General features: G+C 38.5%; 2 protein-coding genes and 2 long non-coding RNA genes across 8 annotated transcripts in view; 3 read left to right on the top strand and 1 right to left on the bottom strand.

Annotated features, from left to right (window-relative positions):
• Positions 1-24,767, top strand: part of LOC122827331 (NLR family CARD domain-containing protein 3-like) — a 400,427-nt gene that overhangs the window by 77,813 nt on the left and 297,847 nt on the right. The window lies entirely within an intron of this gene.
• Positions 186-4,498, top strand: LOC122827340. Of its 2 annotated transcripts, none has more exons than XR_006370027.1 (4): positions 186-531; positions 983-1,174; positions 1,254-1,428; positions 2,193-2,411. It is a non-coding gene; the product is annotated as an uncharacterized LOC122827340 (long non-coding RNA). The 2 variants fall into 2 exon arrangements; XR_006370028.1 differs by lacking the exons at positions 186-531; positions 2,193-2,411 and adding exons at positions 3,604-3,715; positions 4,393-4,498 and having other exon boundaries at positions 887-1,174.
• LOC122827346 lies at positions 4,331-7,176 on the bottom strand. The gene is made up of 2 exons (XR_006370034.1): positions 5,828-7,176; positions 4,331-4,591 (listed from the first exon to the last, which is right to left on the bottom strand). It is a non-coding gene; the product is annotated as an uncharacterized LOC122827346 (long non-coding RNA).
• LOC122827327 (NLR family CARD domain-containing protein 3-like) overlaps positions 8,027-24,767 on the top strand; it is a 77,124-nt gene continuing 60,383 nt past the window's right edge. For 2 of the 4 annotated variants that reach the window (XM_044110134.1, XM_044110133.1), the window contains exons 1-7: positions 8,028-8,141; positions 8,419-8,485; positions 9,703-9,838; positions 10,324-10,475; positions 16,493-16,628; positions 17,112-17,263; positions 20,689-22,441. In XM_044110134.1, the coding sequence (XP_043966069.1) occupies positions 9,711-9,838; positions 10,324-10,475; positions 16,493-16,628; positions 17,112-17,263; positions 20,689-22,441 (2,321 nt within the window). In that variant the 5' untranslated portion in view covers positions 8,028-8,141; positions 8,419-8,485; positions 9,703-9,710. Of the gene's footprint in view, positions 8,142-8,418; positions 8,486-9,702; positions 9,839-10,323; positions 10,476-16,492; positions 16,629-17,111; positions 17,264-20,688; positions 22,442-24,767 lie in introns of all 4 variants that reach the window. The other 2 variants (XM_044110136.1, XM_044110135.1) reach the window with 2 other exon arrangements.

Below are 24,767 nucleotides of genomic sequence, written 5' to 3' on the forward strand. Positions count from 1 at the left end.
TTATATCACATCCTAAGAAAATTACACACTTATGCTTTCTGATAATATAAAAACTAACAAGCTAAAATGTATTTACGGGACAATTTAGTTCCTGTGTTTTACTTTGAAAGAATCCAAAGGAAGTGCTTTTCATATATCAGTTCTCTAGCTTTACTCTGATTGTATTTACATGCTGAGTCCACTAGGGGGCAGACGTCTAAGTAATCCAGTTAGCTAGTATCCCGCTCCTGATAGGCTGGTGAAGCACTTGTTGCTCTCTTCGTGTTTTTGCTGTTTTATTTCTTAAATCTTCTTTCTACTTTAACATGAGATCAATGTTTTATCTGTCAGCGAACTAGAAGCAGCTCCACAGAGATGAAAACAGCCCGCAGAGACTCTGATCGGAGCTAGCGATGCTAGCGATGCTAACAGACTTCAGCAGCAGCTTCAGAGGAGCTGTGGTTCCTAACCGGAGCTTCAGCTCCAACAGAGCTGAAACAAAGCTCTACAACTCTGGTTTTTACGTTAAGATGCCGGGCTTCCGGTTTGAAGGTAGGAACAATATTTATGAAAAGTTAAATTATCTTGGAAACAGCCAGAATGATGTTGATGTTTTAGCTGCAGAGCCACGAACTGAACTGTTGTTTATATCAGAGCCTCTAGTGGAGCCAGATGGTAACTACAGCTACTTGATCAAATTTGAGCGTTTACGAAACAAAATTCACTTCCGGTTTGTACTTTCACAATAAGCTCCATAGAAACGAGTTCCTCTGTTAGCTATCATTTGAAATAATACATTTTACTTCTGCTGTTTTTCTCTCTGAAACAATAAACTTTTATTCAAGAGCAGCAAATTAAATTTTAATCATTTCAAACTGAAATGACTGTCAATTCATAAAAGTATTTAAATAACATTAACAGCAGCCCCATCTCTGACCCAGTTCCCTCTCTGACTCTGACATCATGTCTTCTTTGTTGGACTCTCTTGTCTTCATGAAATCAGTTCCTTCATTCAGAGACTCAAACTGAAATGTTCTTTAGTGAAGAAGAAGCTTCATCTGGATCTGATGTTGAAGCTGCAGTTTGAATCCGTCTCAGGATTCGGTTCAGAATCCAGTTCATGTCACTGATCAGCATCATTGTGGCTCCAGAACGTGGCCCACCTCTACCTGTGCAGGCTGGAGGAGGCTAAGAGGTCAGTGAGCAGAACCAGAACTGGACCTGGTGCTGCCGTGTTGATGTATTGATCAGAGATCTGTTGTGCTTTGTGTCAGGAGGTTCTGATGGATCCGGTGTTTACCAGCTGTGGACACTGGTTCTGCAGGCAATGCATCAGGTCTTACTGGGACCAGTCTGTTCCATCTGGACCCTCCTCCTTCCCCCAGTGTGGAGAACTACCCAAAACAGGAGCTGAATGTCTGACAGCCAATCAGAGCAGCTGTTCTCCAGGTGAGACTGAACTCATCCAATCAGAGCTTCCTGTCGTCTCTGTTGGACCAGATTCACGTCTTTAGTTGAGATTTGGAAATTTCAGGTTTAAAAGTGTTTCTGTGATCAGTTATTTCAATAAATGTGTTTCTCCAGCTGGTGATAATGGAACGTGTGTGTTGGGAACTCTGGTTAACAGAATCCTCATTTAGTTTGAGCCTCTTCAGAAAAATGGCCCTAAAAATTATATGACAAGTGATAATTAGAAAATAAATCAGTACAGGATAAAATAAAACATTTAAAAAAATCAAAAGTCAGCATTGTTATACTAATTTATTTAGATTTTGAAAATTTTCAAATGTGAGATTTTATTTAGTTTTTAAAATTATGAGTGAAGACTCTTATTCTGAAGGGTCATGTTGCAGCATAATCCATGTCACCAGCTCTAAATTCAACATGTGATAATACCAATCACATGTTGGTTGATATTAATTTGAAGTTTCACTTAACAGAAATATAAAAGGTATAAAAGAACAAAAATGAAAGAGAGGTGGAAAAAGTTATAAGTTGCCCATGTTGTTAATCCGGCTTGTTGAGAAGGACTTTGATTCTCCTGTTGTTGGTTCTGACACCAAGCCAAGGTTCTGCCTTAAAATCTGAGCAGAAAAACCTAAAGGAAGCTGTTGTTGGTTCTGGCTTTTGTGTGTGTGGGGTGGGGGCGTGAGTTTTTGTTTTTGTTGTTTTTTCCCCCAAATCCAAACTCATAAAAAGGAGGTTCATTTCAGGAGTCGGGTCAGAACCGGCCGGTAGTCGGGTCGATGGTGATGGAGGAAGCACAAAGCGGCGGCGACGGCGCAGTCGGAGCTGCAGCTCTTTGGATCATGTGACGTTTAGTTTCTTTCTGAATGTAACGTGTTTGTTCTGGTTCTTCTTCATGTGTATTTATGCCGCTGCGCCACCAGCAGATATTTATTCACATCCAAATAAAAACTAAATATGAAAAACTATCTGCATTCCTCTCATTTTATTAGTAATAATTTCATCTGAAATCCAGGAATTAAGACAACTGCTTCTAAACATTTCTGACTTTCCAGACGTTTTATTTTGTTTTTTATATTTTCAAATGTTTTTTTTAAATAAAAATTAAAAATGTAGTTAGGTTGTGTTTTAACTAAACCTTATTTTATTATTTTCCTCTATTTCCAACCAGGTGAGGCTAAATTTCAAAAGTTAAATTCATTTTTTATTTTTGTATTTCATGAATTTGCAGAGAAATAAAAGTTCAATTTTTCTCCTTCATTTGCAACAGAAACTAAACTAAAACACTGGGAAACATTTTGTGTTTTTACAGAGTTCAAACTGAACACTGGATGGAAAATAAATATTTTCCTTTTAGTTTCAATGATCTTAAAAGTTCCCAACATGTGAGGACGAATAAAAAGTCAAAAGTTTCCAAGTGAAGAATAAAAAGTGTTTCTGCAGATGAAGTGAAATGTGGAGTAAATCGCTCCAGATCTCCTCCGTTGTTGTTCTGAACATGTTGAGCAGTAAATGTTGATTCATCAGTTCAGCTCGGACCTGTGGCTTCTGGATCGGAACTTTGAACTTTTTTTCCTGGATTAGAGACGATTCTGAAGCCACAGTTGTCACGGTCGCCTCTTTTTCACCAAATCCTCAAAACAGAAGACAAGTTTAAAAAAAAAAGCATTTTAGTGTAGATGAGCGAGTGGCGGAGAGAGTAGGAATACAGGCTGCTTATCTAAAGGTTGTTGGTTCGAGGCCAGCAGGGATCTTGCTGCGTTTTGACTCAAATAAAGGAAAAATTAAAGTAAAATTGGTAGAGTTCAGGACTCGATCCTGCAACCTGTGGACTCCTAGTCCACTTCTTATTCCTCTGAGCTACTGCTCAATACAAAGAGAAATGCTTTCCGCGTAAATTTGACATCAAAAAATCACCAAATTTCAACACTTTGTCAAAATTTTTAGAAAAACTTGCAGAGGGAAGAAATGAGGCGGGGAAAAGTGTTGATGGTTTGATCAGAGGACTGCTGGCTGCTTGGAGAGCTTCACTTCTTCACTTCTCTTTGTCTTCAGACTTCACACCAAACACTTTACAGATTCTCTTCGGCGACTCTCGTTCAGCTCGGCCGTAAATCCACCGGCAGGCTGAAGCTTCATTTCTTCATCTTTACACAGGAATACTTTCTCTGAGCCTCGACCTCAGAGGGAACAGTTAAAGCCCGACGAGCCGAGCAGAGTCACGTTTCTACAAACGGGAGAGTTTCCGGAGTCTTCGGCAGTGATGAAGGTTAGTTAGACTGATTAAAGCAGAGCTCTGCAGCCTGCAGCTCGTTACGACTGAAGATCACAAACTGAAGTTTAACAAAAAAACTAATACAGATTTCAACCATTTCTGTTTTTTTAGTGAAAATTTGTTTTTCATTTTCACTAAAATTAAAAACTTTTCATTTTAAAATCTCTCTTAATAAGAGATTTTTTTACCTGGTGAAGCTAAAAGTGACGCCTCAGGAGTTTTGGGTAAAAATGTTTAGGATTTTTTAAATATTAAATTTAAAATACAAATATTAAGCAAAAGGCATTTTTGAGGTTATATTTTAGTTATCAATCAATCACCAAACTATTTGATGCTTTTTCTGTAATAGGAGTAAATTAAAAGATGCAAACAAATTAATTTCTTTTTAAAACAATAAAAACTTTGTTGCCTAAAATGCAATAAGAGCATTTCTTTATTAAATGCTTGATAAATTGTAGCAAAGAATTAATATTTCTAAAAACTCGTTAGACTTCTTACAGTGCAGGACTAATAATAATATATAATATAATAAAACCTTAAAGTAAAAATAAAATATTTTCTCTTTAACAGTTAAAACAGATTAAATGAAGTAAATATTTATTAATGTGGTTTTGTGGCTTTGGACCCGATTTATTAAACTGGAAAATAAAAATAAAATAAAATGTCTCTAGATTGTACAGGTTGCAGACAACTGGACTAAACAAAACCACCATGATGAGGACAAACGGACCGAACAGAACCGACAGGAGGGATGAAGGACCAGGACCAGGACCAGAACCAGGACCAGGACCAGAACCAGGACCGGAACCAGAACCAGGAGGGATGGAGAAACAGTGGCAGATTATCCTCAGTTCATCCTGAAACTCTGAACTGTGGAGAAAAAAAGAACTAATTAATTCATCTGAAACAGAACCAGTTCAGTTCAGAACCGTTCATGTTCAAAGTTCTTTTTTTTACTATCAAGTTCTCTTAAACTGAGCAGAAAAAAAAAAGAAGAAATAAAGAATCGTCACAAACTAACTGTGAGGAAAGAAAAAGAAAATGTTACAAATGAGATGAATTTCAAATCTTAAATTAAGTTATTAATATATTGGTATAAAAATTGGGATTTTGTGATGTTGCAACGTTTAAACATTAAAATAATTTCACTTTAAAAACTGAGGTGATTTTTAGGAAGCAGCATATGTGAATTAAATTGTTAATATCATAATTTAACTCTTCATCCCAGTGAGAGCAAATTTTATCAACTTAAAAGTGGAATAGATTTCTTGAACAAAATCCAGTTTTGAAAATATTTCTAAAAACATTAATGAAGTTTCAACTGAAAAAATGTGTTTTGTCTCAAATATTCAGACACAAAACAAACAGGAATTGATCTTTATTTTTGTGTTTCATTGACAGAAACTAATTACAGGGAAAACTTAATACATAATTATGAAATTAATGTCATGTTTACTTTTTTTGGATGTAGAAGTTACGTCACAGGGCGTACTATCACATTTTTACACACTCCAATAAAACACTTTGACTTTGACTGGGCAGTCCTGGTCCTGGAGGGCCGCTGTTCTGCAACTCTTAGTCTCCCTGATCCAACACACCTGAATCCAATAACTGAATCACCTCCCAAGTGCAGCCAGGTTCTCCAGAGTCCTGCTAATGACCTCATTATTGGACTCAGGTGTGTTGAAGTAGAGATACATCTAAAAGTTGCAGGAGACCGCTCTTCACTGACGTCATCATTGTGCAACTATTCAAGATGTGAGACATGCGCAGTTCTGTGATTGACTGGAATAAAGTAAGTGGTGTCTTTCCACCTGGTTCAACTGAATAATGAATAAAGTGACTTTCTCCGACTTTTCCTGCCCTTAAGACGTCAAAGCGAACAAGAGGAAACTGCGACATTAATAATAAAAGTGCACGACATTTCACAACTCATAACCAGAACTTATAATCAAAGCTGAGAAGTCCGAGTGGTAGCATGTTGTCTTTACGAAGCAAGACAAAGCACAAAATTACACTTTTTTTAAAGCGCAACTAACAACCTATATGGGTCCCAGATGTTTGGTCAGAATGTGACACAAATAAATATGAAAGCCAATAACTTACCGAGCAAAGCAGATCAGTTTCAAATGAAATACAAAACCAGTGTTGATCTTCTTCTGGGTGTTACTGGCGGCTGGCAAACCAACTTCAAGTGTATTTACCGCCACCTACAGGACAATCATAGAAGCTCTCACCTGTACGGTTAGGAGAGAAGCTGGAAACGGAAGGTGAGGATTAACGTTAAAGTTTTTATTACTTCTTGCACTTTTCTTTAATATTCTCGTTCAAGATACGTTTGCCCAACGTTAGAATACATGCAATGCACATTATGCAGAAAAAATAAAAAATGTGACATATATCATTATTTGAATGCAAGGGTGTAACTTTGTGTTGCAAGTTGGTGAGGTAGAGATGTGTGTGTGGAGGAGGTGGCGCTGATGCACCCACAGTTACTGGAAGGCCTTTTCTTTTATTACACGTTTTCACTGAGGCTCTGTAAGAGCCTTATGAGTGAAATAAGTAATTATTGATATGACAGGAGCACGCGACTTTGACACTTGGGTGGTGGGTGTGTCGATGTGGGAGTGACGTCATTAAGTATGAATGGGAAGGTTACTGGCCTGCTGGTTTGTGTGTATGAGGAAGTGGTGAGCGGGGCGGTCAGTCCTTGCAAAGTTTGGAGCATGATAATCAAAATGGAATAAATCGATAAATGTGACAGAACAAAGAAGTGGTTTGGAGTTAATTGATACACGGACAGATGAGATTTCCCGAGTTCACCCAATACGGCCCTTTACCATAATTACTTTGTCGTGTTTTTAAATAATAAAACGTGTTTATTATTATAAAGTTTTTGGTGTAAAAAACTGATTGAAAATCGATTTATTCACTGCATGTTTATGTCTGTTAAGGTTAAGATGGAACTGAACATGAAAGCAGCTCTTTAAACCATTCAGACAACCAGCACAACAGCGACACAATCAAAACTGTCAGATGACTTATTACGCCGCGATAATAACTCAGAAATATAGTTTGGATGTATTTTTATTTCTTTCCTACTTACGGAAGGTTTCTGTTTGTATCATAGGTTTGTGGTGCCTTTCTATCCTAAAGAAAGATATAAAACTCCAGATATTTCACAACGAGATATTAACATACATGGAACCTTACATAACCTTATATTAAAGCAGAAAGTACGGCGGCCACCGTAAGAAAGACTTACAGTATTCAATTATGCCGCATAACTGATCAGTACAGTTTTGCGAGGGAACGCAAAAGAAAAAAAATTCCCCATGTCCCGTAGGGGGCTCCGTAGAAGTGGACTCAGATGGTAACTACAGCTACTCTAATAAGCTGGAGAATTTACATACAATATTCACTTCCGGTAGGTACTTTCACATTAAGAGCTGCAGAAACGAGTTCATATTCTCGGTTAGCTTTCATATTAAATAATACGTTTTAGTTTTCCTATTTCCTCTGAATGTTTACTCAAAAGCACCAAATTAAACTCTGCTGAGGTTTTCAAACAAAACTATATAATTTTCATTTTCCTAGATAGTCATTTCAAACAGATAAACGTATTTAAATAAAATTAACAGCAGCAGCATAATATTATTTTATGTGTAATAAATGTATTCACAGATTAATTCAGTCATACAATTAACTGATACACTAAGTAATATTAACTGGTAATATTTTAACTTTTTATATAAGATTTATCTCCATTAGATATTTTCATCCCGCTCTAATCAGAGCAGGCTGGATTTGATCACAAGCACATTTTCATTGTTAATATTTTTTCAGGCCTTGATTCTCAAAATTACCGAAACTAAATCTTTTTGAGAAGATTTTTTTGAAGTAAATTTAATTTTCTTTTCCATTTATTAACCCTGCAGTGGCTCTTTAACAACATTCATTGAAATTGATTTTACTTGAATTGATAAAAGTGGATATGAGAAGAAATTAAGTTTAACAAATGATCTGGTTGAGTCAAAGTGAATAGGAATATGTGTAGTTACGATAGTTCACTACCAGAGGGCAGTGAGCGCTCATAATCCACCATAAAATAAAAATAGTTTGTTCTGCTGGTTTTCTGCTGAATCCATGAAAAAAGCTGCTGAGATTCAAATCTGCTTCACAAACAGCAAAACAGAAAAAGTTCAAGTTTTCTTTCTTTATTCTAGTTTTGTTTCACTCTGTAAACTCAAATTGAACTGTTAATATTTATTCAGATGAATTAAACTTTTATTGTACACGCTGAAGGAAACAGAAGTCACCTGACTGTCAAAAAAGAAAGTGAAACCAACTTTGATCTCCTTCAGAACAGCGTCCATTTTGAGCCGCAGGATGGAAATAACTCGTTGACTCGTTAACAGTGGTAAGTGTTGCCGCTCCGAGTCCCTCCGTGTCTCTCTCGGCTCTCTGGAGCTTTCCTGACCGATGAGAGGCTTTCAAGACACAAAGAGTCTTCTGTTTCTGGAGAGACTGACGTTTTTCATGATCCATCACCAGATATTTCACACACGGTGATTACTGTAGGAAGAAATATTCCAAATTAACCAACAAATTTATTTTTAAAGTGGAAACAAACCCGCTCCACGTTTTTCTAAGAATATTTTGCTGTTTAAACCAGAATGCGGGTTCATGTTTCACAGGTAGCAGGAAGAGAAGAGAAGCTCTGAAGAACGAGTGAATTAAATCAAGTCTCCCTCAGAGTTGAAGGTAAAATCACTTTTTAGTGAAACTTCTCTGCAGCTCAGTGAGTTTTTTTCTCTTTCTCTTGAGAAAAGAGTCAGAACTGTTTGATTCTCTGTCAGATTTTTGTTCCAGAGTAACTTCCTGTTCCTGCCGCTCGGTTTACATCGTTTGGTGTCAGCAGCAATAAATGTGCAGAGCAGAGAAACATTGTAAATAGTTTCTCTGCTTTTTGAAATCAGCAGGAAGTGAATCGCATCACTCCGTCCCTCATCAGTCTGGGGTTCATCAGAAACTGATGTTTTCTTGTCTGCGGATCAGAACCAGCTTTAAGCAGTCCACAGATTTCTTCTCTTCCTCCTCACTGAGTTTGGTCTTTTTCCAGGTTTTCCTCTTGTTGCTCCTTACAGCAGGAAGAAACTCTTTGTCTCTCAAAGCGCTGCTGGGAAAAATGCATCCAGATCCAGACTGACTGATCCAGAACCAGTTGCCAACTCAACAAAAGAATTTGCTTTTGGCTAAAATCAGAATTGGGAGGTTACGCTTTTTAAAGATTGGCGATCGGCCAGAAAACTGCAATGGTGCACCCCTAAAAGAACTTTATAATATCTTTAAATGTAGCAATAATAATAATTTAAACACATTTTATATCAGTGGTAAGAAACTATTTACACTTCAGTTTCTAGCTAAAAATGTTTCATTAATGTCCCTCTTTATATTGAATTTCTATTCTGAGACAGATCAATAGACTAAATATGTTTCAGGCCTCGCTGAGTCTTTGGGGGCTTCATCCCCCTATTGAAGCAGCTGTTTACCCAGGATTCCTTGCAGTGGCTCCAGCTGGTACCTCAGCTGGATGCTGTGGTCCCTGAAAGCTGCTTTGTGACTCTTTAGCTGAGAGGAAATCCTGTGGAGCTGCACACAGAGGCTGACATGTTGCTGAGACCCCAGCTGGTCCCGGTTCTGTCTGGAGGAGAGCTGTGGACCCGACCTGAGCTGCTGCTCCCTCAGAACCTTCTGCACACCAACTCCCTCCATAGAGAGATACAATAGAGTCATGATGCGGTCAAGTCCACTGTGGGAGCTAAATAAGTTCACTAGTTCATAGGAAATGTTCACTCATTCATTCACCTGATTCACTCTGATCCTCTGAACACATGATGGGAACCAGCTTTCTGCTTCACAGGACAGTTACTGGAACTGGATCACTGGGACTGACTGGTTCTGGTTTCTCTCTCCAAAAGGCCAGAAGATGGAAGATCTGGATCTGAAAAAGGACAGAGCAGAACCTCCAGGACCCACCAGTCCATCTATGAGGAGTGATCGGTCCAAAGATGAACCTCCAGTCTTCAGTAATGAACCTGGACCCTCAGACAGAAAGTAAGAACCCAGTTTCTAACTGATTGATGTGATTTTATAGAGATAAAATCTAAATGATATTAACTGGTTGATCTCAGTGTTTTAATAAACAGTAACTTAATTTTCTTACTTATTAATTTAAAGTTGGACATGAAGGATGTTGGTCAGTAAATCAGTAGAGTTTAAATGAAAGTCTGAATGAATTAATATGGATTAAAATGTTGCATGAAAACAAAAACAACCAAGCTTGTGAAGAGCAACAATTCAGATTGTCTGTAAACCCACTGAAGCAGTGAAACCCAGCATCTTCCAGACTGGGAACACTGGCATCAGTCATGATACCAAATATAATTCAATGAAGTACTAAAAACCAGAGATCATTGATGTTCTGAGGTTCTGTTCTGACCCAGTTTCTGGTCCCTTTTTTATTGTGGATCTTCATGAACATCTTCAGCTCCAGCCTGTTGCTAGGGAACTATTTCAGTGATGAAGAAATGTCTTCACAGGAGCAGCTTTGGTGAGGAGGAGCCTCCATCCTGCTGTGGTTTGTCTCAGAATGTTCTGATGGATCCGGTCTTGACCAGCTGCCCCCAGTATGGGAAACAACCCAGAACAGGATCTGGACCTCTGACAGCCAATCAGAGCAGCTGTGCTCCAGGTGAGACTGAACATCTCCAATCAGAACTTCATTCTATCGTCTCTGTGGAACCAGATCCACGTCTTTAGTTGATATTTGGAAATTTAAGGTTTAAAAGTGTTTTTGTGGTCAGTTGTTTCAACTGAATCCAGCTGGTGTAACTGGAACTTATGTCTTGGTAACTGGGCTTAATAAAGTCCTCATTTAATTTGAGGCTGTTCAAAAAATGGCCACAAGATAAATGTATAAATTTAACTTTTTATTTTGTTTGTTTTTAAAATTATAAGTGAAGACTCTTACTCTGAAGGGTCATGTTGCAGCATAATGTGTCATCAGCTCTAAATAAAACAAACACTTCATAGAATCAATTTGATTATTTGTACAGATAATGTTATTTGGGTTTCAGCAGGATTTTAAATAATTTAAAATCTTAGAATTTTTGTATGTTGAAACCATTAAATCAAATTGAGCAGCATTGATAATCTCAATAAATAAAGGTTACATTTCTATATCTATGGTCTGTGTTACAAGCAGTGTTGGCATAGTTACTTTGAAAAAGTAACTTTAATCGGACTACTGATTGCTCCTTGAAAAAGTAACTTAGTTATATTACTGACTACTTTTTTTGGAAAGTAACTAAGTTACACTAAAAGTAACTTTTAGTTACTTTCAGCAGCTGCTAACAACAACGCTCAGCCTCCTGTGAAAATTACATTGAGCTTTGCCAATTCTTAATTGTAATTTATTTTATAATGGTAACATCAACAATGTGTCTCCACTGATAAGGTTGAACTGAAGAGGAGATTGTAGAAAAAACAGTACAAAAAAATAAAAAACCTGAGTAATTTGTGTGGTCCACTGTTGTCTGGAAAACTCTAAGAAGGATTGTAAAGCCCCCCTCACCCCACCCCACCTCCAGGTTCTGCGTTACGGCCCTGCGTTTGGTGTCAAAGCGCACAGAGCTCCTCCTGCAGCTCCACAGCTCAGATGGCTGTACAGATTTGTGACACTTATCTTAGTATTAATAATTAGAATTAAGTTGCCATTATAATTATTGGAAACTACGGACACGTTTATTCGTGGCTGTTTTCACGTTTATTGCGCTGTTCATATTAGTCTCGATATTTGTAGTTTTCTGGAGCGCAACGCGAAGCTCGACGTCATTCAGAGGTAACACATTAACTTGACATTAACAAAGACACAGCGGGACGGATCATCGGGGAAATGATGGACAGGGAGAGACTGAGTAAAACTACCTTAATGACGGACAAACTCTGGGATTTATTATAAGTCTCTGCTTATTTCCAAACCCAAATGAGCAACTTCGCGTTCAAAAACGAGCCAAAAAAGGCGCAACCCGCCACTCATTAAATCTGCAAGCGACTTTAAAAAAAAAAAATGAAGCCCAAAGCCGCTTATAATAATCGGACTTGGCGACAGAAACTCAAAATAATTCCAGTTTTTCCACCAACAAAATGCGCATCTCCCTCCATTGTTTACATTTCTGTCGCATAGAGACGTTGGTCACTCGACGAGACGCGTAGAGGAAATACGATTAAATAACAAAAGAAGATAGTAACGCAGTAACGCAAAAATGATTTTGAGAAGTAACTGTAGTCTGACTACTGGATTTGAAATAGCAACGCGTTAGATTACTCGTTACTGAAAAAAGTGGTCCGACGTCAGTAACGCGTTACAAATTAACGCGTTACTGACATCACTGGTTACAAGGTAACATTTATGTGCCCCCTTGAAGGCCTGAGGGGTCTTATGGACTTAATTTGGATTTAACAGAAGTGCAAATAATTGATATTCATTTTAATAATTTTTTTTCTTTTGTTGTTTTTAGGACTTGATAGCTGTGGTTTTAAATGTCATTTCACTGGTGATGTTGTCCTGTAACAAATAATTATTCAGTAATATTTTTACGTTTCTGGTCAACTTAACATCTTTTAATACAAAAACATGGTGGACGCCTCGACCGCCGGGCTGAACAGGATTTCTGGGGAAAACCCTGGAAATAAAACAACCTCAGCTACAAACTCCCTGCTGAGCTTCTAAAAACAGTAACGGGTCAGAGTGACATGCAAGGTAACATTAGTTAAACTCAGCTATGTTTTATTAATAATCACTGTGTAACTAAAGGTTTCTATGTTTCAATAGAAAGTGACATTAAGGAGTTGTCCAGACTTTTAATGTTCCGTCGACACGTTCTCAAACTGATTGCCAAATAACTGTTACCTGAACAAAAACATCACCCTGATCTTTGGTCAAAGCATCATGTACTGCTAATACTGCAGACACTTCACAGTCAGATAGGAACTGAGTTTCCAGTTCACTCAATGGGGGCTGCATCCTGAAGGTTTTAGTGGTTGACAAAAGAAGATTACAGACTGTAGACTGACCAGGGCCGGCCCAAGCCTCCATGGGGCCCTTTGTTTCTGCTAACAATGTCGACTAACTGCAATCAACAGTTAGAATATTAGATCATTCGCTCTCCTACTATAAACTTAACTTAACATTGTAAACACGTACTTATACACACTTGCATTCACTCACGCATTCACCCTTCAAACCTGCATTTGTTATAATATATATAAAACACTTTAGATTATGACAGAAAAAAACAACTAACAAAAAAAAAACAAGATAATATGAAAATAAAAACTGTAGTCAAGATATCCATTTAAGACACCCATTAATGAGCTCCTTCAGTCCCTGTGATCCTCATATATGGCTCCCAGAGGTTCTCAAAGTCCCGCTGTTTGCCCTTGGCGATGTATGTTAGTCTTTCCAGTCCAAGTGAATTTGCAATTTCTTTCTTCCACAATCCCAGGCATGGGGCGTCCATGCTCCTCCAGCATAATGCAATAGATCTTCTGGCTTGAAGAAGTCCGTAATCGATCAATTTAGTTTTAGTCTGATTGTTTAAATTCCACTGGGTATATTCCTAGAACACAGATTCTAACCTCTAATGGAACTTTAACCTTAAACAATTCAGATAAACATCTAATAACCTCCCTCCAAAACTTCTGGATTTTAAGACATTCCCACAAACAATGGAGAAGAGTTCCTTTTTCAAATAAGCATTTAGTGCAAGTGTCTGGAATATCACTGGACATGTGATGAAGCCTAACTGGGGTTATATAGGTTCTCATAAGCCATTTATATTGCAGAAGTTTAAATCGTGTGTTTATCGTTTGTTTTTGCGCTTTTAAACAGGCCTGATTCCAGTCTTCCTCATCGATATCTTCAAGAGTATCTCTTCTCCAAGCCTCTAACTTATCAATTGCTGAATCCTTGGAGGAAAGCATCAACAAATCATAGAACACCGAAAGAAAACCTTTCCCTTTTGAGTCCCCAACACACACCTCTTCTATTATTGTCAAGGGTGGAATGTCAACTATTCGTTTCAGTTTTGATGACATATAATTTTTCAGTTGTAAATATTTAAAAAAAATGTTTTGGGGGTATTAAATACTTCTTGCATAACTGATCAAATGTAAGCAACATGCCATTGGCATATAGGTCTTTAATTTTCTGAATGCCTTTGGTTTTCCATAGTTTAAATCCTCCATCATTTTTTCCTGGGGTGAACCTTTCGTTACCCCAAATCGGGGTAAATTGTGATAGCTCTGGTCGGTCACCTACATGTTTATGTGCTGCATGCCAAGTTATAATTGTATTTTTTAAGAAAGGGTTCTTTGTGGGTGTTTTTAGTGTCTTTATATCCGAAGAATATAGGAAGGTGTTTAAGGGGAAGTCTGGAACAGATTTCTGTTCAATGTCTACCCAAGCTGGAGGCGCCATTGGACAAAAGTAATGAGTAGCTGATGTTAATTGGGCGGCCATATAATACCATCTGAGGTTAGGGACTTGAAGTCCACCTCTTTCATAGGGCAAATAGAGTAGCTTTAGACGGAGTCTTGCTTTGCTATTACTCCAAATAAATTGATTAAATAGTTTGTCCAAACTGTCATAAAATAAATCTGACAGTGGCAATGGAAGTGTTTGAAAATAGTACAAAAATTTGGGCAAAATTGTCATTTTTAATAAATTTATTCGACCTATCATGGATATAGGCAAATTTGACCAGCGATTTAACATTTCTGTGACTTTTTCCACAAGGGAGTCATAATTTGCTGCATTTATTTCATTGAGGGATGGGGTGATCTTAATGCCTAAGTATGTAAAACCTTTTGTAGTTGTTTTGAATGGAGTAACCACAATAGGACTTCTCCTTTCATCTTCATTAAGAAACATTAACTCTGATTTAGAATTATTAATTTTATATCCTGAAAATTCACCGAATTCTTGTATTAGATTTAATAAATTGGGAATACTGATCTTCAAATAACTTATGAAAAATATGATGTCATCTGCAAACAAGGAAATGAGATGTTCTCTTCCTCCAATTCTAATTCCTGATATTCCTGTATTTACTCTAACAGCCATCGCCAGAGGTTCTATTGCCAATACAAAAAGCAGTGGTGACAGGGGGCAACCCTGTCTGGTTGACCGCTGTAAATTAAAAGGTTTTGACATGTTATTATTGGTTAAAACTTGTGCTGTGGGATCAGTATATAGTAGTCTTATCCATTTCAGAAAGGTTTCACCAAATCCATATTTGGGGAGCACTTTAAACAGATAGTTCCACTCTATTCTATCAAAAGCTTGACGTGCGTCCAATGATAACATCGCTGTGTCCTGACAATTATGTTTTTCATGCAATACATTAAGAACCCGTCTTATATTATGGTAGCCTTGTCTTGTTTTAATAAATCCTTGTTGATCATCTATTATTAAATTGGGAAGATATTTATCTAATCTCCTAGAGAGTGCTTTACACAAAATCTTTGTATCACATCCCATAAGACTGATTCCTCTATCAGAGGAGCATTCAGTCGGGGGTTTATTTGGTTTTAGCAAAAGAGTTATTGTAGCTAACCTCAGTGATTCTGGGAGTATTCCAGCTTTATATGATTCCTCATACATGTTGAGAAGTGGTGGGATTAATTTATTTTTAAATGCTTTATAAAATTCTATTGGAAGCCCATCAGGACCTGGTGTTTTACCGCTATTCATGCTGTCTATTGCTTCAGATAGATCTTTCACTGTTAAAGGACTATCAAGAGTTGTTTTCTCCTCCTCTAAAAGGGTTTTGAATTTTAATTTCGTCAACAAAGTTTTAAAAATCGGCCTCGATCTTCTTCTGCTCTGCAGTGAGAGGTTTGACTGACAGATCGGCCCACCAGGTCGTGTCTGAATGTTTACAGTTAACAATATTCACTCCACTGTTGCCAACTCACTGACTTTCTTCCTGTATTTAGCTAAATTTCAGACAAAAACAATGTTATCGGCCAAAATCAATATGGGCAGGTCAGGTTTTTTAAAGATTGGTAATCGGTCAGAAAACTGCAATCGGTGCAGCCCTACACACGTATTCATGACATTCTTTGATTGAATTAATTTCTCTTAAGCATAACTCCAAAAGCTGAAGAATTAAATTTATACCAGGTGAATCTTCTTTTCTTCATCCCTGAAGGATAAGTCCTTTTTTGAGACATTGTTTTGCCAACTTATCTTCTGACCGGAGCTTTGGACGTTTGGATCCACTCTGCACAGCAGCTCATGTTACCGGTGAAGCGTGCAGTACCTACCGCGACCACCAGGGGGCTTCAAGAGCAATTTCTTTTTTTCTTTTGTCCATAAAATAATGATTTCTACATTATCAAAAATATTGTAAAAACAAATCACTTCATGTTGAAATTGTGTGTTTTTGTTGTTGTGATAACATAGAAATCATTATTTTTAAAAAATCAGCTTCACTGAGGGGCCCCTTGGTGGCCCTGGGGCCCTAAGTGGCTGCTTAGTTTGCTTTTGCCTTGGGCCGGCCCTGAGACTGACGTTGGAATAACTTTCATTGAGTTTTCTCTAGTTATTGAATTATGTTTCCTTCATAGTTTATGGAGAAGAACCAAACAGTTACTGGAACTGGATCACTGGGACTGACTGGTTCTGGTTTCTCTCTCCAAAAGGCCAGAAGATGGAAGATCTGGATCTGAAAAAGGACAGAGCAGAACGTCCAGGACCCACCAGTCCATCTATGAGGAGGGATCGGTCCAAAGAACGTCCTCCATACTTCAGTAATGAACCTGGACCCTCAGACAGAAAGTAAGAAACCAGTTTCTAACTGATTGATGTGACTTTATAGAGATAAAATCTAAATGATATTAACTGGTTGATCTCAGTGTTTTAATAAACAGTAACTTAATTTTCTTACTTATTAATTTAAAGTTGCACATGAAGGATGTTGGTCAGTAAATCAGTAGAGTTTAAATGAAAGTCTGAATGAATTAATCTGGATTAAAATGTTGCATGAAAACAAAAACAACCACACTTGTGAAGAGCAACAATTCAGATTGTCAAAACCCACTGAAGCAGTGAAACCCAGCATCTTGCAGACTGGGAACACTGGCATCAGTCATGATACCAAATATAATTCAATGAAGTACTAAAAACCAGAGATCATCGATGTTCTGAGGTTCTGTTCTGACCCAGTTTCTGGTCCCTTGTTTATTGTGGACCTTCATGAACATCTTCAGCTCCAGCCTGTTGCTAGTGAACTATTTCAGTGATGAAGAAATGTCTTCACAGGAGCAGCTTTGGTGAGGAGGAGCCTCCATCCTGCTGTGGTTTGTCTCAGAATGTTCTGATGGATCCGGTCTTGACCAGCTGCCCCCAGTATGGGAAACAACCCAGAACAGGATCTGGACCTCTGACAGCCAATCAGAGCAGCTGTGCTCCAGGTGAGACTGAACATCTCCAATCAGAACTTCATTCTATCGTCTCTGTGGAACCAGATCCACGTCTTTAGTTGATATTTGGAAATTTAAGGTTTAAAAGTGTTTTTGTGGTCAGTTGTTTCAACTGAATCCAGCTGTTGTAACTGGAACTTATGTCTTGGTAACTGGGCTTAATAAAGTCCTCATTTAATTTGAAGCTGTTCAAAAAATGGACACAAGATAAATGTATAAATTTGACTTTTTATTTTGTTTGTTTTTAAAATTATAAGTGAAGACTCTTACGCTGAAGGGTCATGTTGCAGCACAATGTGTCATCAGCTCTAAATAAAAACACTTCATAGAATCAATTTGATTATTTGTACAGATAATGTTATTTGGGTTTCAGCAGGATTTTAAATAATTTAAAATCTTAGAATTTTTGTATGTTGAAACCATTAAATCAAATTGAGCAGCATTGATAATCTCAATAAACAAAGGTTACATTTCTATATCTATGGTCTGTGTTACAAGCAGTGTTGGCATAGTTACTTTGAAAAAGTAACTTTAATCAGACTACTGATTGCTCCTTGAAAAAGTAACTTAGTTATATTACTGACTACTTGATTTGGAAAGTAACTAAGTTACATTAAAAGTAACTTTTTAGTTACTTTCAGCAGCTGCTAACAACAACGCTCCGCCTCCTGTGAAAATTACATTGAGCTTTGCCAATTCTTAATTGTAAGCTATTTTATAATGGTAATATCAACAATGTGTCTCCACTGATAAGGTTGAACTGAAGAGGAAATTGTAGAAAAAACAGTACAAAAAAATAAAAAACCTGAGTAATTTGTGTGGCCCACTGTTGTCTGGAAAACTCTAAGAAGGATTGTAAGGCCCCCTCTTTCCCCCCCCTCCCCCCCACCTTCAGATTCTGCGTTACGGCCCTGTGTTTGGTGTCAAAGCGCACAGAGCTCCTCCTGCAGCTCCACAGCTCAGATTGCTGCACAGATTTGTGACACTTATCTTAATATTAATAATTAGAATAGCGTTAAGTTTCCATTATAATCATTGCCAACTCCGGACACGTTCATTCGTGGCTGTTTTCACGTTTATTGCGCTGTTCATATTAGTCTCGATGTTTGCAGTTTTCTGGAGCGCAACGCGAAGCTCGACGTCATTCAGAGGTAACACATTAACTTGACATTAACAAAGACACAGCGGGACGCATCATCCGGGAAATGATGCAGGGAGAGACTGAGTAAAACTACCTTAATGACGGACAAATTCTGGGATTTATTATGAGTCTCTGCTTATTTCAAAGCCCAAATGAGCAACTTCACGTTCAAAAACGAGCCAAAAAAGGCGCAACCCGCCACTCATTAAATCTGCAAGCGACTTTAAAAAAAAAAGGAAGCCCAAAGCCGTTTATAATAATCGGACTTGGCGACAGAAACTCAAAATAGTTCCAGTTTTTCCACCAACAAAATGCGCATCTCCCACCATTGTTTACATTTCTGTTGCATAGAGACGTCGGTCACTCGACAAGACGAGTAGAGGAAATACGATTAAATAACAAAAGAAAGTAGCATAAAGTGATTTTGATAAGTAACTGTAGTCTGACTACTCGATTTGAAATAGCAACGCGTTAGATTACTCGTTACTGAAAAAAGTGGTCCGACGTCAGTAACGCGTTACAAATTAACGCGTTACTGACATCACTGGTTACAAGGTAACATTTATGTGCCCCCTTGAAGACCTGAGGGGTCTTATGGACTTAATTTGGATTTAACAGAAGTGCAAATAATTGATATTCATTTTAATATTTTTTTTTCATTTGTTGTATTCAGGACTCGATAGCTGTGGTTTTAAATATCATTTCACTGGTGATGTTTTCCTGTAACAAATAATTATTCAGTGATATTTTTACGTTTCTGGTCAAATTAACATCTTTAAATACAAAACATGGTGGACGCCCGCCCGACCGGCTGAACAGGATTTCTGGGGAAAACCCTGGAAATAAAACGACCTCAGCTACAAACTCCCTGCTGAACTTCTAAAAACAGTAACGGGTCAGAAGTGACATACAAGGTAACATTAGTTAAACTCAGCTATGTTTTATTAATAATCACTGTGTAACTAAAGGTTTCTATGTTTCAATAGAAAGTGACATTAAGGAGTTGTCCAGACTTTTAATGTTCCGTCGACACGTTCTCAAACTGATTGCCAAATAACTGTTACCTGAACAAAAACATCACCCTGATCTTTGGTCAAAGCATCATGTACTGCTAATACTGCAGACACTTCACAGTCAGATAGGAACTGAGTTTCCAGTTCACTCAATGGGGGCTGCATCCTGAAGGTTTTAGTGGTTGACAAAAGAAGATTACAGACTGTAGACTGACCAGGGCCGGCCCAAGCCTTCATGGGGCCCTTTGTTTCTGCTAACAATGTCGACTAACTGCAATCAACAGTTAGAATATTAGATCATTCGCTCTCCTACTATAAACTTATTGCATCTCTGACAGTGCTGTTTACATTATATCTTATGCATGTATAATATAGGATACATTTATAGGCCAGTCGATTTCTGGGCACCGATTTCCTTAATTTTGGAAGATTGTGATCTGCTAATACTTACATGTGAAGCCCATCTTATCCCCTGATCTTATTTTCATCAGCAAAGTTTTAAAAATTGGCCTCGATCTTCTTCTGCTCTGCAGTGAGAGGTTTGACTGACAGATCGGCCCACCAGGTCATGTCTGAATGTTTACAGTTAACAATATTCACTCCACTGTTGCCAACTCACTGACTTTCTTCCTGTATTTAGCAAAATTTCAGACAAAAAAATTTTATCGGCCAAAATCAATATGGGCAGGTCAGGTTTTTTAAAGATTGGTAATCGGCCAGAAAACTGCAATCGGTGCAGCCCTACACACGTATTCATGACATTCTTTGATTAAATTAATTTCTCTTAAGCATAACTCCAAAAGCTGAAGAATTAAATTTATACCAGGTGAATCTTCTTTTCTTTCTCCCTGAAGAATAAGTCCTTTTATGAGACATTGTTTTGCCAACTTATCTTCTGACCGGAGCTTTGGACGTTTGGATCCACTCTGCACAGCAGCTCATGTTACCGGTGAAGCGTGCAGTACCTACCGCGACCACCAGGGACCCCAAGAGCATTTTTTTCCACTTTTTATCCATAAAATAATAATTTCTACATACATTATCAAATATATTATAAAAACAAATCAAGTCATGATGAAATTGTGTGTTTTTGTTACAAACCGTTATTAAAAAACATTTTAATTACGGTTTCCTCTAGTTATTGAATTATGTTTCCTTCATAGTTTATGTAGAAGAACCAAACTGGACACTTTATTAGTCCAGTTACTTATTAGAATATTGCCGATTGTTTTAATTTTGTTTGTTTTTCTATGTTTTTTCAGATATTGTTGCTCAGTATCAGCCTGACCTTAAAGAGTTTCTGAAGATGAAGTTCCAGAGTCTCTCTGAAGGCGTCGCTGAACATGGAAATAAAACCGTTCTGAACCAGATCTACACAGAGCTCCACATCACAGAGGGGTTAACTAGAGAGGTCAACCAGGAACATGAGGTCAGACAGATTGAAACAGCATCCAGGAAACAAGAAACAATCAGAAGAGAAGACATCTTTAATGTCCCACCTGGAAGAGATCAACCAATCAGAACAGTGATGACCATGGGAGTGGCTGGCATTGGGAAAACACTGTTAACACAGAAGTTCACTCTGGACTGGGCTGAAGGCAAAACCAACCAGAACATTGATTTCATATTTCCATTCACTTTCAGAGAGCTGAATATGTTGAAAGAAGAAAAGTTCAGTTTATTAGAACTGATTCATAAATTCTTCACTAAAACCAAAGAAATCAGCAGCTTTGAAACGTTTCAGGTTCTGTTCATCTTTGATGGTCTGGATGAAAGTCGACTTGATCTGAATTTCAACAACAATCCGTTCCTGACTGATGTTACAGAGTCCAGCTCACTGGATGTTCTGCTGACAAACATCATCAGGAGGAAACTGTTTCCTTCTGCTCTCCTCTGGATAACCACACGACCTGCAGCAGCCAATCAGATCCCTGCTGAATGTGTTGGCATGGTAACAGAGGTCAGAGGGTTCACTGACCCCCAGAAGGAGGAATACTTCAGGAAGAGATTCAGAGATGATGAAGAGAAGGCCAACAGGATCATCTCCCACATCCAGAAATCAAAAAGTCTCCACATCATGTGTCACATCCCAGTTTTCTGCTGGATCACTGCTAAAGTTCTGGAGAATCTGATGGAGACCAGAGAGGGAGGAGATCTGCCCAAGACCCTGACTGAGATGTACATAGAGTTCCTGAAGGTTCAACTGAAAATCAAGGAGGAAAAGTATGATAGAGGAAAAAAGACAAAATCTATCTGGAGTCCAGAGAACAGGAAGCTGATTGAGTCTCTAGGAAGACTGGCTTTTGATCAGCTGCTGAAGGGAAACCTGATCTTCTATGACAAAGACCTCAATCAGTGTGACATCAACATCAAAGATGCTGCGTTGTTCTCAGGAGTTTTCACTGAAATGTTTAAAACAGAGAGAGGAGTGAACAACATCTCCGTCTACTCCTTTGTTCATCTGAGCATCCAGGAGTTTCTGGCTGCAGTCTACATGCTCCACTGTTTCACCAGCAGGAAGTCAGAGGTGATCCAGACGTTCCTGGGAGAAAAATACAATGAAACATCTCTAGATGAGTTCATGGAGGAAGTCATGGAGAAATCCCTCAAAAGTAGAAATGGCCACCTGGACCTGTTTGTCCGCTTCCTTCATGGTCTCACTGTGGAGTCCAACCAGAACCTCTTAGAAGATCTGCTGGGTCAGAGAGAGAACAGTCCAGAAACCATCCAGAGAATCATCACCAACCTGAAGGAGATGAACACTGATAGAATCTCTCCTGACAGAAACATCAACATCTTCTACTGTCTGATGGAGATGAACGATCTCTCATTTTATCAGGAGATCCAACGGCTGCTGGATTCAGGGAAGAAGCTCTCAGATACTGACTGTTCAGCTCTGGCCTTCATGCTGCAGATGTCAGAGGTTCTGGATGAGTTGGACCTGGAGAAGTACAACACATCAGAATCAGGACGACAGAGACTGGTTCCAGCTGTGAGGAACTGCAGAAAGGCTCGGTGAGTCCAGATGTTTTCATTGTGTGAATGCTGATTCAGCAATATTGTCCTCCTGTTTCTTCTTCTTCTTCAAGTTGCTTCTGGATGTTTTTGGTCTTTAACTTCTTCCTTCATCCTCTGGACTATTTCATCCATTCAAACATCTAAACATTCAGATCATCCAGGACAGCTGCAGCTTCTGGTTTTTACACATTTTGATCATTTTAAAAATATTTAACTTTTTATCACTTTTCATGTTGAAATGAATAAAAACCTTCAGAACTCTAGAAAATCTGTTTTCTCTTAAAGATCCAATCAACCAGAGAGACTTTTTAACTTTAATCTTCTCTTCATTCATTGAGCCGCTACTCCATAATTCACCTTTTAGGATCTTTGACTGTTTTTATAAAATAATTATTTAGGTTTAATAAAAAGTTGAACCATTAAAATAAACCGTTGCATTAATTAGAAACTTTGTGAACAGTGTTGATCTTCTTCATTCCATCATCATCCTCACCTCTTCCTCCTCCCACTAGTTTCCTCTGAGTTTGTAAATGAGACCAAAATGTGTTGATTGTTGTCTGGTCCAGAAAAAGTTCTGGTTTCTGTCAGATCCTCCCAAAGCTCTGAGAACTCTGAGCTTCCAGAGCTGGAACCATTTTCCTCATCAACTCTTCATCTGCAGCCTTTGTTGAAGCTGTTAGCTGTCCTCCATGAAGACCTGGAGAGACATGAGCTTCAACTCTTTAGACATCCCAGCCTCTTCTAGTTACTGGAGAACTTTCACTGCTTCACCATGAAAATGCTGCTGGACCCAAACGCTCCGTCTCCTCCAGGGGTTTTGGTCTTCAGCTCTTCAGGAGTTTAGCAACAATTTCTTCTGACATCCAAACCTTTGTTCCTCTGAGACGATGGACAGACCACTGCAGAGACACGGTTCCCTCTTCCAACCAGTTTGTCCCAGTTCCTCTCAGATCAACAGTCTGAGAGGTTCAGACCTGAAGCAGCAGCAGGACCGGTTCTGCTGCTGCTCTGCAGGACGACCAGAACAAACTGAAGCTTTTAGCTGCAGCAGGTTGACGACTGTCCACTTTCTACTTTGTTAAAGCATCAAATCCAGCAGATGAACGGAGACAGAACTGGGAGCATCATGTGTTTGGTTTCTGCTCCCAGTTTCCTCTGTGGCAGCATTTAATAACCTGCTGCTGGGAACTTTGTTTCTATAGAATATCCTACTATTATTAATGATGATGATGATTCTAGATGCTGCAGCAGATATTGGCTAAACAAACCCAGAGATGCCAGAGGTCCACAGCAGGCTGGACTTCCTGCTCTGCTCACTGCATTTCTAACTCACTTCCTGCCTGGTGGAAGATCTCAAGGAGCCAAAGGGTCTAGTCCAAGTCCGAGCTGTGAGCAGTTCCTCCTCCTCTCCATCATCTCCAGTAGTTTCCTTCATTCAGCTCAGTCAGCCTCTTCATCAGCTGCTGCAGCTCCTTTGAGGCTCTGATGCTGCAGCTCCATCAGATGCTGCAGAGAAAACTGAACTTTCCTTCACAGATGATAGAAGATCTTCAACATCTGACTGCAGCTGAAGGTCTGAGGACATGAAGCCTGGACCAGAACCAGAACCAGAACCTGGACTTTAACCAGGAACTGAACTGATTCTCTGTGGGGTCAAACTCAGTAAATTGAAGATCAGATGTTGATCAGATGATGACATCACTGTTATCATATTTTATTCTGTTATTGATCCAGATTGATTTCATTAGAACTGAATTTATTTCTTCTCTAATCACAGACTTGGTGGCTTGAGGCTCCGAAAGGATGAATGTGAAGTTTTGGCCTCAGCGCTGAAGTCCAACCCAGATCTGACTGAAGTGGAAATAAATCAGATCTTCATAAATAAAAGTGGAGAATCTGATCTGAAGCCTCTGGTTGAGATCCTGGAGAGTTCAGTCAGTAAAGTGAAGATTCTGAGGTTTGTTTTCTCTACTAATCTAATAAAATCGTTCATACTTTATACTTTAGTCATTATTAGGCCTGTCACTATAAATGATAAATCAATTAATCGTACGATAAATTAAAACTATCCACGTCATTTTAATTATTGCCTTTTTCGCTTTCTGTTGATGACGCTGAATGAAAAAAGGCTCCAGGTGTCCAGAAAGCACTTTGGTGAGGAGCAGTTGCACACATCAAGCTGGACTTTATGAAGGGTGAAGGTGTTACATAAATTCGGTCTGGGGCCAAATTTTATCAATCTGGTTAAAAGCTTTTATTCAGACCCAACAGCCTCAGTTAACACAAATAGTTTGATGTCTGATCCCTTCAAGATTCATAGGGT

Source organism: Gambusia affinis, linkage group LG24, assembly GCF_019740435.1.
Source record: "Gambusia affinis linkage group LG24, SWU_Gaff_1.0, whole genome shotgun sequence".
Classification (NCBI taxonomy): Eukaryota; Metazoa; Chordata; class Actinopteri; order Cyprinodontiformes; family Poeciliidae; genus Gambusia; species Gambusia affinis.